We start from the raw sequence: 16,241 nt of genomic DNA on the forward strand, positions 1-16,241 counted from the left end.
AAAAAAAAGAAAAAAAAATAATAAAATAATAAAAAAACAAGACAGGAAAATAGAAAACTCGAAAGAGTCCCAAAATCGATTACGACGACAACTATCTCACTCCTCCCCTCTTCCCCCTCAATTCTCTTACCTTTACCACTCATGGCTATAATTCTCTCATAAAAGTTGTATGTGTACATGGGCATGGTTCACGAAAGCGCGATCGATTTTCGCGTGTGCTTTCCCACGGGAAACCATATGTCGGTCGTGAGCACCGTTCTGCGAATCTTCGCACATGTACACGCATGCGTATATATATATATATATATATATATATATATATATATATTTATACGCACACATATATATACCTACATATACATAAATATATAACACGTATAACATGACGGCCGTGAGAGGCGTCGAAGAACAACACGAGGGCATCTGCCCTAAGGCACGACGCAACTCGTTCAAAAACTTATGAAGGGTGGCACTCTCCTGGGTTTGGTCCTTTTTGAGGGCACGTTTCATTGTTCCGACCCCTGCCGTCCTCTTTTTAACTCGCATGAGAGTTAGCGCCATAATGATACGGCCAAAGGATCCAGAATTCGGAATTGCCAGACAGATGAGAGAGAGAGAGAGAGAGAGAGAGAGAGAGAGAGAGAAAAGAGAGAAATAAAAAGATGTCCTCTTCTTACCTCTTCCTTCGTCCAACGACCCTTATTGATATGTTTCCCTTGGCCCTGAGAGTTGACGTTCGAGTTGCCAGGATTATTTTGTGACTGACTGCTGTTAGCCCGAACGATACCAGTACCATACTCGTTTTCGGAATCTTCACCACTGCTGGAATCGTAGCCGGATCGCGATCTAAAAATTCATAAGATGCGTGATCATCAGTTATACTCCTATCTAGTTATCTGGATTTGGATAAATTCAAAAGATGGGAAAGAAAAAAAAAATAGGCGGGAGAGGGGCGAGGGAGAAAACAGGAAGGGACTTGTAATTATCAAATCCAAATAAATGGAATTGGATTTTTTTTTTTTTTTTTTTGAATTAATGATCTTTCCTTCAGCAGGATATTTTATTTTATGTAATAGTCTTCAAAAAGAAAAAGAAAAAAAAAAAAAAAAAAAATAAAGAAGAAAAAGAAATCGAGTTGGTCGAATCAAAAGCGTGAGAAGAATCAAAGTTCATTGACCTTTTTTCTTTTCTTTTCTTTTTCTCTCCTTTTTTTTTTTCCTTTTAAGATAATGCCAAATAAATTTGCAGAAAATTATTCTCGGTAAGGAAATCTCAGAAGGAAGGGTGGATAGGCCCATTCTTTGTCATGAGACCATTGTCGTTATCCCTTTCCCTCCTACTCTTTCGGTTCCTCAACGAAAAAGGAAAAAAAGAAGAAGGAAAAGAAAAATAAAAAAAGAGTAACTTCCAGACACCACCCCTAACCACATCCTGTCCGGTGTCAGCTTGTGCGGTCGTGTATTCTTTCTCTCATTGTCTTTTCCCCCTTTTTGCACGTTCTAATGGATGCACAGGATATATCTTGTCAATGGCCCTGATGCAATTCCATAGCGCTGATTTTTATCCTTTTTAATTTTGTTTCAATTTTTCCTATCATCAAAATCGAATCACTTTGAAGACAATCGTCATAAATAAGAAATGACGATATCGTCGAACGGAGAGATATTATCGTTATCATCACCATCATCATCATCATCATCATTATCATCATCATCATCGTCGTCGTTGGGGGATGACGATTAGCGAAATGGATAATCATGATAAACAGGAAGAGAAAATAAAGAAAACGACGACCGATAAGAGAGTCCAGTGGACCATCTGCGCATCGCATATGTTTACGTCACGTGCGCTCACAGTTACGTCCCGTAAATGCTATCATTGCATAACTTCCCCTTTTTAATTCCTCATACGAGGAGCATACAAACAGCGTTTGGAATGATCTTTGAAGTTAGCAGCTGTTGAGGAAAAAGAGAGAAAAATAATTGGGAAAAACGATTGAGCTTTATCAATGACATTGTTGACGATAATAATGATGATGATGATGATGATGATGATGATGATGATGATGATGATGATAATAATAATAATAATGATGATAAAAAAAAAAAACAAAAAAAAAAAGAAAAGAAATCAATAAAAATGTTCCCACATACCAAACCAATGAAACCACAACTCGTTCTATTAGCTTTTACTAAATGATTGAGTGGAACTTCTTTAAACCCGTAAGGAATTCTTTCGAAATTCTAGCAAGTTATTAGATATTCGCGATGAGGTTGGTTGTTCCTCGTCGGACGACTAGGAAGTAAAATGTTTAGAAAAAAAGAGGGGGAGACTAAGAAGTTATCGTGAATGAATCGTATATGTATTCGAAGGCAGCAAAGGCGTGCCCCATGTCGCGCCTTTCGGTTTGCGTTATGTAAGTAAAGAAGAATCTTTCACCTTCGTGAAACTTCAAACGGTCGCTATTATCCTTGAGCTTTGTTGCTGAAGCACGTGGCAATATCGCTAAAAACTTATTCGCTATTTTCGTTTAAAATTTCACGTAAGTAATATAAGATTATTTGTATCTTTCTTATCAGATAAGAAAACAAATAAAAAAAATATATATATATATATATATATTATATATAATACGAGTAGAATTTCTATTTGCCGATTACGTTTCTTCTAGTTTTACGATTTATGAAAATTATTCATACTCATTTATGAATAATTCAAGACGTATAAACAGAATCGGATTACAATATACGTAAGGATATGCGTAACAGGAATACGCGTATTATCGAATAATTTTGTTTAGAATATGTTTACGAATAGAATTATAAATCTTTAATGCGAATAGATAAAAATCGTGTATTAAAATTAAAAGAAATATAACCTCAAGCAATTTGATAAATCTTTGTTAAATTAATATTCGAATTTTTATTCCGCTACCGAATGCAAAATTTTGAAAATTAAAATACAGAAAAAGAAAAAGAAAAAAAAAAGAAAAAAGAAAAGAAAAGAAAAAAGAACAATAAAAATAAGGGAATTTTGTTCGAACCAGTCAAAGTTTTTTTTTTATTGATATCGAAAAAATAATTTAATTATATATATATATATTATATATTATTATTATTATTCTTTCGTTTGAAGAAATATTACTTAACAACCTTGTATCACTTAATACAAACAGGAAGAGGAATGAACATAGTTCTCCCTATTCGTCGCGCATATTCACGGATGAAAGCTGTTAAATGTCGTTTATTTCTTCCTGTGTCTCATATATCTTCAACCATCCTTTCTTTCTAACTTCCTTGCACGTGGGTTAACAAGGGAACAGATACATATTAATGATATATCAACGATGTTATCGTTCGAGTGCACGTGTAGATACGTAAAAATACATTGATTATAATATATATATATATATATATATATATATATATATATATATATATAATATAGTCCCTTCATGTTTCCCATTCGAATGAATTTCTAACGATTGAATTTCCTTTTAATTAATTTTCTCGATAATTCCATTTAATCCTAATGATCTCCGGAACTTTTGAAAGAGCCAGCCTTAGAAAAAAAAGAAGAAGAAGAAGAAGAAGAAGAAGAAGAAGAAAGGGAGAAGAAAAAAAAAGTTTTAATCTTAACGATAAGATAAGATCCAACAGAAACCACACGAGGAAATCGGAAATCAGCTTAATCCGTAGATCCGTTTGCCTTTCATAATTAAGAATACATTCATACATCTTGGCTATTTAAGGAAGTAAAATCATAATTAAGTTTTCTTCAAAAGATTTAATAGTCGACAGCAGGTGTCTTGGTAAAAAAAGGAAACAGCTGCCACTTCTCTCTTTCTCTCTCGAGTCACAATTTATATGATTTTCACGGCACTCCATTAGAATTATCCTTTTTCTAATTCTCAAAAGGAACGAGAGTTTCTAAAGAATTATATAAATTACAAATAGATATGAAATCAAATTCAATATCTACATACGTACATATATATGTTTACAAATCCGAATTTCGTTTAGCAAATTTTCGAATACTATTTCGAAGCATCAATGTTACAAATTATTACAAATTACAATGTATTCAATTTATATCAACAAGCTTTGATTTTGAACACTAGAATGAGTAGCTGCGGGCCTATTAAAAGATTTCCAAAATTTCAATATTAGAAAGAATCTGTAACTTTCACAAGTCTGACCTATTAGAATCTTGAAATATACTGTAGCAGTATATTCCATAATAATATTTCAAACGTGCAATAAAAAAAGAAAAAAGAAAAAAAAAATACAATAAAAATTTGCGCGTAATAAATTGCAAATCTAATTTAAAAAATACTTGTCAAAAAATCCGTAATCACTTCGAGAAAATGAAATATTGTGATAATATTAAAAAAAAAAAGAAAAAGAAAAAAAAGAAAAAAAAAGAAAAAAAATAATAATAATACAAAAAAAAAAATATCCGTATGGTAAACTCCTGTACATTATTATAATATCAATTATTGTTTTAGAATAATAAATCATGAATAAAGATAGTACGATCATTGATTTTAAAGCAAGAAACCAATAATTTGATATAGGATAAAATTTCTGATCAGATAGTTACTTAGAAAAGGTTTCGTATCTATTATTAGATTCGAAATCTATTATACGATTCAAGCCCATTTGGAGGCATTACTTTCATTTTTCGATACGTATTCACAAAAGATTCGTATCGAATTTTATTTGAATACGTAATATACATAGAATACATACAACTATCTATCTTTTTTATTTTTCGAAATAATTATATAGAAGCGTTTGAATCCGATCAGTTAAAGTATCAAGTACATGTTTGTGTAATACTTTATATCGGACCACTAATTATGAGAAGTGATATATTTCTTTATTGAAAAATTACACGAAAAGTAAATAAAAAGAAAAAAAAAAATAACAATAATAATAGTAATAATAATAGTAATAATAATAATAATAATAATAATAATAATAATAATAATAATAATAGTAATAATAATAATAATAATAATAATAATAATAATAATAATAATAATAATAATAATAATAATAATAATAACAACAGCAACGTAGGTATTTGTCGTCCATGGATCTGAACCGTTGCAAAAAGTTCAGAAAAGTAACTGTGACGATTTTTATATTTTGAGTAGAACAGTTCATTGTCCCTTGTTACCTGATTGGAAATTTCATCATTCACGACGAATGACCACGAGCCAAATGGTATAGAAAAGGAAAAATAAGAAGGACTACAAGGACTACTTACATGGCCGCCTCTTACATATATATGTACAAAATATATGTATATGTACGTGTACATATACATATACATATACACATATATATATATATATATACACACACATACATCACACACCTATATGTATACATATATAGGCAAAGACTCGTGGCTTGGCAAGCCACGAGACATCTGCCGAATTATCAAAAGTTTCCCCCCTTTTTTCAAACACGCTTCCTCCATTCTCCTGTCCCAGGGCACAGTAAGAAGGTTTCCCCTCTTTCTTACGACTTCGGGGGCGCCCTTCAGCGTTCAACGCGTCGTCTTCTTTTCTCCCCATCTACTACAGCACCTTCCTTCTCTATTCCTTCCTTCCTTCCGTCCGGCTGTCGTTCGTCACGCAACAATAAGGTCATCGTGCGAGTTACTCACACATCATCAAGAATCCTTTTTCTTTCCCTTATTCCGCAAATTCTTATATACATGCATATATACGTGTGTATGTGCGTGTGCGCACGTGTGTGTGTGTGTGTGTATAAGAATGAAAGATAGACCAACGAGTCCTGTTTAACTCTTAAGTATTAAACGATCCTATTGATTTTAATTATGCAAGGATATGAAGATAATTCAAATCGTTGAATTATATTGAACGAATTAGCCTGTGATGAAATTATTATTTTATATTTTTTCTGAAGTCCTGTCCATAAAAAAGGAAAAAAAGTGAGAGAGAAAGAAAGAGGGAAAATATTAGTTTCCGATCTCAATTTTTCATAGTTACCAGGGAGACCAGGTGCATAAATCCAAATAGCATTCGTTCCTATTCGTGTCAGCTGCTTCCCTTACATTCCACCCTCTTCGTTTTTCCACCCTTCGCGTTTCTTTGAACTTCGAGAGAAACGATGCTATCAATACTCTTTTCAATCGTCATTTTAAAGTTAATGTCTCGTATTAACATTACTTTCAATAAATCTAATTAGGAAGAGCCGTGATTGGTCAATTGTTTATTAGATCTTATTGTTAATCAATACGTTTAATCACGAATGATTCATTTAACGAATCCTAAAGGTATTATATCGAACGATATTTATTTATTCGAGAATACTATTCAATCGGATAAGTTCGATCCCATTTTATAGACCGAACTCTTTCCTTTGTGAATCATATGAATGGAATTATTATAAAGATCAGTCTTCCTTTAAATGACACATGAACTCGAGAACGAGATTCTTAAATGGCTCCTGCTGCTGCTGTATTCCCGTCGACATAAAAAAAAAAAAAAGAGAAAGAGAAAGAGAGAGAGAAAGAGAGAGAAATAAAAAAAAATTCTATGAAGCTTGTCTTGGCGCCAACTACGGTAAGAGTTGGCGACAGTGACGTAAGTGAACATAACAATGACAAGTTAAATCGTTTCTTTTAGGAATAAGTTGATCATTGATCTCCCACAAGAAGATCATGTTATGTTTTACTCAATAAAATGGCACATTGATTGATTCAAACATTTAACGAAACGGAAACGATTCTATTTCCTATACGAAGATATTGGAAAAAGTATTCCGATAGAAGATATCTGTATTAGTCTGAACGATGTTTGAAATTAGAAAGCGAAGAGAAAGATGTTAGTTTTCTAGTTGGTAGAGAAAGAACATTCATTTTCGAATTATTCATTTGAAGTAGATCGTACACAGATTTTTCTTTTTTTTTTTTTTTTAATAATACGACGCTTCAAATTGGTTCGATTAAATCATTCAAAGATTAGAGAAAAAAAAAGGGAGACATATATTTAAAGATATTTAAGGACACTTTTGTCAATAATTATGCAAATTATTATTTCCTTTGATCTGAGGATCCAAGGATCCTATTGATCTGATAAAAAACGCTCGAATAAGATGGATCTTGTTTTTCAATGTTCATTTTCAAAACGATATCTGTGAAAGTGTTGTTGGTCCCTCTACGAACGATCACTAGAAGCCATATCTATTAATAGATCCTTCACGCAGCGTGGTACCTCGATGACTACGAACACACGCGTCTGCATACGGACTGTTTATAAAAAGTAACTCCTATCAGCCCCCATGTGGAGATCACCCTCTGATCAATCGACTTTATTTGCAAATGATAAGAATACTTTTATAACTTATTCACATATATTAAAACATGATCCTGTACTCGGATATATATATATATATTTTATTTTTTTATTTTTCATACTCAACGAAATAGTTCTAGTCAATCATTTTCGATGGCAATGATAATCGACTGGAGTAAAAACAAAAAAAAAAAAAGTATTGAAAACCTCTGAAACTTTATCAATTATTTTGAACAATTGAAAGAAACACTATTTGAAAGATTTCTTAATTTCGTAGCATATAAACTGATCGAAGAATTAGATGAATCAATATTTTTTATATTTTACGATCGTATTAAAAACAAATATCCAATGAAATTGAAAAGTAAATTTTATCAAATGATATTTTTAATACCACAATGAATAGATATCGGTTTGTAAACGATCAAATAAAAAGAGAAAAATAAAAAAGAAAACTAAATAGAATACAATCCAATAATGATATAAGCAAGAAAAATATGATCTTACCCTATGATCTTATATGTTCATATATCCTTCTCTTATCTTGTTTCATATTCCCCAAGTGATTATTTTCAATGGGACCGATCGAAGTATGACTCATCGCGAACTCCAAAACATAAAATACGCGAATGAATCGAGTTACTAATATATACGATTTTAAATTATACAAAAGTTTTTTTTCTTGGATTATGTCTTTCAGAAAAAGTCCTAGGATAATTAATTAGAAAAAAAAAAAAAAACAAAACAAAAAAAAAGATCGTTCGATTCTACGTCCGTACAACCGAACGTAGCCGGCATAGTCCAACACGAACAAGGATCGAGGAAAACGACAACACCAGGGTGGAAGCCCTTACGAGAGACATCTGGCTACCACCTGCCCCGATGCACTCGCACCGACGTCGTATTTCCCCACGTAGAAATACGAAGAGGAGAAAACGCTTGCACCCGCCATTACTATGACGCACGCGTGCGTCTCTAAATATCGACGCTAGTAGTAGTATTCGTGATGATGATGATGATGGTGGTGGTGGTGGTGGCGATGGTAGTGGTAGTAATGATCGTAGTGGTGTTGTTGCTTCTGATGATGATTAGATGGTAGTAGTGATGGTAAAAGCCACGCTGAGTATCGCTGAGGGGAGAAACGTGTACGTATACGTATACCTATACATGCCCATTATCTACACAAATGCACCTATATGTACATGAATATATATATATATATACATATATATATCTTCGACCCTTCACGAATCCTAAAAAACGCGGGGAAGTCTTGGGGTCTTGCTCGTTTCCATCCCCCCACCCCATCCCTTAGCATATATGCCATCCCCCATTCCCCATCTCTCTTTCTCTTCATCAAGGTATCCTTCCTTACCGATTGTGCATATATATATGTATTACATAAAAGAGAGCTCCACCCGGTGCTCATTCCCATGACAAGTGCGATGGGTAGTTTCGTCCGTGAATCTTTAATTCCAGCGTGGGAATATAAGGGGTGAATTCGAGTCTTGTACGATTTGGATGAGAGGACGATACGATGTGATCCGATGCGATCCGATCCAATGCGATGCCAAAAAGTTTCTCTCGGTCGAGCACACATAGAATAGGTAAGTACATACCTGATGCGAAAGTATAACGCTAAGGGGTGAGAAAAGAGTAACCCTAATATCTTTACTTCTTCCTTCTTTTTCTTTTTTGTTTCTTTTCTTTTTATTTCTTTTCACGAACACGTGAGATATAATAAAAGTATACCACGGGAAACTTTATCAAAGTTCATTCTCGCGATCCCGAAATATCTCACGATCATAATTTTTTCTTTCGTCTATTATTTAGGTCTACGTAAATATAGACAGAAAGTGATTCGTTTATATGGGTATTACGATCGACGACTGGTCGATGGTTTCTGAAGTGGAACTGAACGACGTTTGTTTTTATATTTCAAATAATTTTTACGCGACAATTAATTGAGTAATCTTAGCAAAATCAATTTCGTTATATTTCAGAATAAATTCAAATGCAACGTAAGTAATCTTAACAAAATCAATTTCGTTATATTTCAGAATAAATTCAAATGCAACGCAACAACGAAACGTTTCGCTTTGTATTATAAAGGGACCTCGATTAATGCGCTTGAGAAGTAGGTTAACAGTTTCGATCAATAAAATCGATATTTCTTTAGCCGTCCGAAATAAAACCTTCGAACGAAATTTTTTATACACATTCAACATTTAATATTCATGAATATATATATATATATAAATATATAAATAATAACTCGTTTAAAATGTATTTTTTATAATTAATTAATATTCTTAATTAATGAAATTATCCCCTAGAACTATCTAATAGATAACATTAAATCGAATAGCAGATATTTTTTTCTTTTTTTTCAATCATCGCGACATCAATCATTCGATCTAAAGTAAATACTCGAAAGTTTTTTTTCCTTTGTTAATCAAATAAATCGTTACTTCGACAAAAAAAAACAAACAAAAAAATAATAATAATCATTATAAAAACTTAATACTTTGAACGTAAGTTACAGAACTCTAATACTTTATCATTGCGTAAAACGAGACTAGACCGGAAGTGGGTACAGATGCGAAACGCGAAACGTCTCTGGTCTGACACTTTACCCATTTTTTATTTTTATTTTTTAATTTTTTTTTTTTTTTTTTTTTTTTTTTTTTTTTTTTTTTTTTTTTTTTTTTTTGATTCACTCTTTCATACTTGCGGATATATGCAATTTATAAAAGTTTGAAAAGGGAGGGTGACGAGAGGGGACGTTACAGAGGAGGATCTGGAAGGAGAAAAGGTGAGGGGGATGAGGGGATGCATGTCACAAAAGGGAATAATGCCACGTAAAAACAAATTTCTTGTTCTTGGTCTCGGTTTTAATCTTGGTTTTGGTCATTGAACGATGTAAATAAGCAGACTTTGGAGTCTTTCTTGACTCGAGCAGATGCCAAGGTACTCGAAAAGAGTAAAGAGAGAGAGAGAGAGAGAGAGAGAAAGAGAGAAAGAGAGAAAGAGAGAGAGAGAGAGATTGCGTATGTGCATGCTTACATGGGACCCTCGCCGATGTCGTTCAACGTCGTCGAGCATAAAAAGAGCGCCGAGACATCATACGAAAATAATGCTAAATGAAAGAATGAAGGAACGAGACCACGAGGAACACGATAGAAAAGCCGTCGACGTCTTTCTCTCCCTTTAGAAATGTTCGGTTGCCCATCTCGGTAAAACGTCCTTCGTTTCCAAAGAACTCCGAACCCCTTTGCGAAATTTGTAACTCGATTCATTTTAAAAAACCAACCCCTACGAGAGATAGAAGAGGGAAAGGAAGAAAGAGAGAAAAAGAAAGAAAGAGAGAGAGAGAGAGAGAGAGAGAGAGAGAGAGAGAGAGAGAGAGATGATCTTGAACTCACTTTTCTTCTACGTTGGATATATACATATATGTATATATAAAAAGAAAAATGAAAGAAAAAAATAGAAAGAAAAGAAAAGAAAGAGAGAAAAAAGCAAGATAATAGAGTCCATCTGGAAGGGAACATACAAGTTGATGTACTTACTTATGTATTTTCTTTATCTGGGTGCCTACTACAAAACAGATTTTATCGTACGAATTTCGTTTTTCAATATTGTCGGGCTTATTTAAAGGGTTAAATCTCGTTATGAGGAGAAAAGAGAGAGGAAAGAAATTCATGGGATCGTATGTAAGAATATGTAACCCCCCCCCCCCACCCGTGCGAACCCCGGTGTAACTTGTTACAAGTTATCCCGGTATGTATTACAAAAAAAAAAAGAAAAAAACGAAAAGAAAAGAAAAACAGAAAAAAGACTTCTAACGGTGCTTTAGTGAGGTATTATAGTTCGCATGATCTTCGCTTTGAATGATCGCTCGGATAAATAAAATAATGATAGAGTACTTAAACGTATTGCCGTTCGTGAAAACGAGTTTAAAACGTGTTTCGTTTATTCATTCGTTTAAGAGAAAAAAAAAGAGAAAGGACTTGTCCGTATGTAATATAAAATTAGGCGGAATGAAAAAAATGTAAAAGAATAATTATATGTGCGATTCCTTGAATATTAAAAATATACTAGATTTTATTTTATTTTTTTTTTTTTTTATTTCATTAAAACGAATTACGTAATCGGTATCAATTAAATAAACCCATTTTTTTCTATGTTTAGATTTCCTATTATATTTAATGAAAAAAATTACGTAAATGGGACCTCGTCAATGGATACGAAAAACGATACTTGAAATAAAAGCCATTATATTGTGTTATAAAAAAAATTCATATCACACACATCGTATTTGCAAACAATACCGAGAGGTAAATTTATTTTTATCTATGCGAATATGAACCATTTAATACATTCACTATATCAAGAAAAAAAAAAAGAAAAAAAAAAAAAAATCAAAATGACGTAATTATAATCAAATAAAAATTTGCGACGGACTGATATAATATAATAAATTCAATAAATAGAACTATCAATTTCAAGAATATGAAATAGAAAAACCTTTTTTTCCGTTTGGGCAAATTGAAATTAAAGCTAATAATATAATTGTATTTTTAAAAATTCACGATAATTTTATTCCATCGTATATCTTTTGACACGTAATATTGCTGTATTTAAAACGTCAATTTTTTTTTTTTTTTAAGAAAGGACGCAAGAAAGGATATTATTAATTTCTCGGAAATAAATAATATATTCGTCTTAAATTTTATATTAAGTATTTTATATCAAGTAATTTATATTATTTTACATTAAGTGTCAAGAAAAAGAAAAAGAAAAAAAAAAAGAAAAAAAAAGAAAAAAAAAAAAAGAAAGTAATAAAGCCATTGGACATAACACACGATCAGAAAGTCATCATTTGATTCTTATAAAAGTCTACTCCATTTAATTATCTATTTAATTTATTCCATTTTAATGCGGAATAACGGACACGAGTTTCGTTATTTTTAATCTTCGAGAGTACATATATACTACGTTTGTTTGTTTTTTTTTTCGCTTCGTTGAGAAGGAGGTCAAGAGATCCAAACACAGAGCACGATGCATTTTTAAACGAACTCTATCACGTATGGTATATATACTAATGCATGTATGTATGTATGTATGTATATATATATATATACATGTATATATATATACATGTATATATATACATGTATATATATATACATGTATATATATATACATGTATATAAGAATGCATGTACGTACGTAAAGGGAGACGATACGTCGGTCGTTGGTAACCTAAGTTTGTCACGAGATAAGCCAGAAGGAATTTAATTTTTTTTTTTTTTTTTTTTTTTTTTTTTTTTTTTTTTTTTACCATAATGGAAAAAATTTTGTTACCAAAAGAGAAGGGGGAGGGTAGGGAGGGTGAAGGGATAGTTAACGAGAACATTTAAGAAATGACGAAGAAATATGTTTTCGTCTTTGGAATATAAGACACGCAAACGGGGGAAAGGGGAGAGGGGAAGGGGAGAGGAAGCACGTTCTCTAAGCACGTTCTATATTGTATATATGTTTCTCAAATGTTTCTTCCTTCGAATGGCAAGGTCGACTAACCTTGAAAAGTAAATACTTTCTTTCGACGCGACCCAAGAGAGACTATTTTCTAACATACTTCGTGTAAAAGCCAATATGTTTCAAGGAGAATAACTTTTGACTTTAGTAACACAATAGATTCTAGAGCACATTGATTTTTAAGATAAATCATATTACGATTTTCTATACGTAAGGACATATATACATTATTTCAAGAAGAGAATATTATCAATTGGTATGGTCGTAAAAAACACATTGATTCTTAACATAACTCGCATTGCTCGGATTTTTCATCGTAATATTTTAACAATATCTTTAAACAAAAATATATATTTAATCGCTATAATAATAAAAGAAAATATTAATTTTGAAATGACAATGATGTTACACACAAATATACGTATGTAAAATTATTATTAAAGTCTTTAAACGAAATTCTGATCAACGTTAAGAGAAGACTCAGTCTTATGATCATCTTAAATATTTTTGCTCATTTTTTTTTTTCTTTTATCTTTTTTTCCTCTTGGCTATTATATTTTTTCATCTATATAATTAAAAAATTATCTTTCTCTAAAAATCAAATAGAATAATAATACATCGAGAATAAAATATCTCGAATCATTTTTTATTATTTACTTATATTTATTTCATTGGCCATTAAATATGAATGCAAATTTAAATGTCTACCTATATATATATATATATATATATATATATATATATATATATATGTATATATATGTATGTAGATAGATATATCTACGACGATATCAGTGTTGTCGCTTCATTCATTCATTTTTATTGCGCGTAGGAGTTGTCGAGTTTGTTTTATGGAACGAGTAGGAGGAGAAGAAGGAGGAAGAGGAGGAGGAAAAGATATATTCATGAATGTAAAAAACGAAACTGTATCCCTAACCGGTCGAAAACAACGAAAGCAAGCGTGTAGTATGCTCACATTCTCTTTCTCTTTCTCTCTCTCTCTCTCTCTCTCTCTCTCTCTCTCTCTCTCTCTCTCTCTCTCTCTCTCTCTCTTTTTCTCTATCTCTCTCTCTATCTCTCTTGTTCGTTCATCCTGTAGGACCTCGAATCACTTTGACCTTCTCTCATCAATGTTAACGTTCCAACGTTTGTGGACCTGTAACGTCCTTTTACCTGGTAATTTCACATTGAATATATGCTAATGTATGATTCGCCAAAGCGAATACTTCTTGTGATTTATAAATCTAACTGAGAAGGGCCGGCCTTTATATTAGATATAACATCTAATAATTATTCGTCGGAATATTTTTCGGACTTATTTAGCTGCACCTTTAACGTTCTCTCAAAGAGAAATGAAATGATTAAAACAGCATATTATCGATTAAATTTAATGATAAAGAATATTTGTTGCATGTTTATGCAAGGAAAAAAAAAAAAAAAAAAAAAAAAGGAAAAACACAAAAAAGGAAAGGAAAAAACGAAAAGAAAAAAGAAGTTAAAATTTTAACAGTCATATGTATATAACTATCATTTAACTACGTACATACATGCAAAGATAAGTTTTTATTAGCTCGTTTTAACTTGGATTGAACCTTGTGATTATTTACAAGTAGCTTTTTGCGACGCATAGATAAAACAAAAGAAGAAAAAGCAAGTCATGTTAATTAAAATATTTTATAAAATAAATACATACATATGTAAGTACATTAGATAAATGTACATATATCTTTACATATGCAGATAACGTAAAATTTTTTACATTATCTTTCTTCTTTTTTCCTTTTCTAATATATATATATATATATATATATATATATATATGACACTATAAATGTTATGAAATTTAGCAATAAATTGTAGGAGATAATTATAACAATAACAATAACAATAACAATAATAATAATAATAATAATAATAATAATAATAATAATAATAATAAAGAAAAGAATTCAAATGACAAATCGCACGTTAATAAGATTCGTATATTTCGTAAAAATGGGATGCATGGAGGAGAATAAAACGAACAATAAAAAAAGAAAAAAAGAAAAGAAAAAGAAAAAAAAAAACAAAAAACAAAGCAAAAAAGAAAATAAACTCCCTCCCTCGTATCCATCCCCGTCCCTATCACCAACTAAATTCTAATTTTATCTGACTTAACCGTCTTATATGATTATACATAAGTTTTTACAATGGAGCATACGAAAGTAAAGATCTTAGGATCAACGAAGCTTGGAACCATCTGTCTTTAAACGACGAAAAGGGCACAACGGGTTGGTTGCTTGCTTGCTTGCTAGCTTACTGGCAGTCTGCCTGCCTGTCTGGTTGGCCGACAATGAACGAGGTTCTTCATAAACCGGGTTTAAATCTCCGGGTTTAGTTTCTCCAAGGTGGGTAGCCACTCGTCGTCAAGCTGTGAACTACGACGAGAATGGACCCATGGAAAAGTTATCCCTCTACGTTTAAATCTACGTAAGTATGTAAGTATATTTCGAATCAGTTAACGAACGTTCCTCTACCAAAAAGTAGAATTTCTTCTCTCTCTCTCTCTCTCTTTTTCTCTATCTGTCTGACTCTTTTTTCCTTCTAGAGTCATTCGCAACACGAAAAATAAAAAGAAAGAAAGAGAAACCGGTGTGAGTCTTCCTTCCTCGACTCTTCGTCGTCGTCGTCGTCTACCTATTTATCAGTCTCTTTATTCACCCAACTCCCACTCCCCACCCCCATCCTTTTTTTATTCGTTAAAATTCATTGATAAAATGAAATGAAATTTTCCTTGATATCAAATGATATTCACTTTTAACTCCTTGCACGCGAAGCCATTTATGATTATAAAAAAAATTTTGTTAAAAAAAAAAAAAAAAAAATAAAAAATAATAAAAAAAAAAAAAAAATAAAAAAATGTACACATAAAAAATTTCGAAATCATTTACCGAGGTAACGAATTGATGTTGATAATAGTAATAATAATAATAATAATAATAATAATAATAATAATAATAATAATAATAATAATAATAATAATAATAATAATAATAATAATAATAATAATAATACGTGTAACTATTATGACTCGTTATAATATTTATGCCCAAAAAAGGAAAAGATATTAATATGTATAATACACATTTTTTAAATTTAATCGAATATGATAAAGTAAAAATCATTATTACGAAGCAAAATAGAAAAGATAACGTAAGTTAGCATAATAGATCAATTCTATTTGTTTTTCATTACGCAAGTGTTCCAGAAATTTAGTAACATATAGTTAATACATGTTGTTTAATAGTTACACCCAGAGCATGTACATATATACATATATACATATAAAACAGCTTAGGAAGCTGTCCACGCTACATAATCTGTACTA

The 16,241-nt window shown here is 31.4% G+C and overlaps 1 protein-coding gene across 6 annotated transcripts in view; it reads right to left on the reverse strand.

The window, feature by feature from the left end:
* The window catches only part of LOC124949354 (transcriptional activator Myb), a 38,771-nt gene that overhangs the window by 8,450 nt on the left and 14,080 nt on the right, over positions 1-16,241 (reverse strand). For all 6 annotated transcript variants that reach the window (XM_047494299.1, XM_047494300.1, XM_047494298.1 and 3 more), the window contains one exon: positions 678-846. In XM_047494299.1, the coding sequence (XP_047350255.1) occupies positions 678-846 (169 nt within the window). The remainder of the gene's footprint in view (positions 1-677; positions 847-16,241) is intronic.

Source organism: Vespa velutina, chromosome 5, assembly GCF_912470025.1.
Source record: "Vespa velutina chromosome 5, iVesVel2.1, whole genome shotgun sequence".
NCBI lineage: Eukaryota > Metazoa > Arthropoda > Insecta > Hymenoptera > Vespidae > Vespa > Vespa velutina.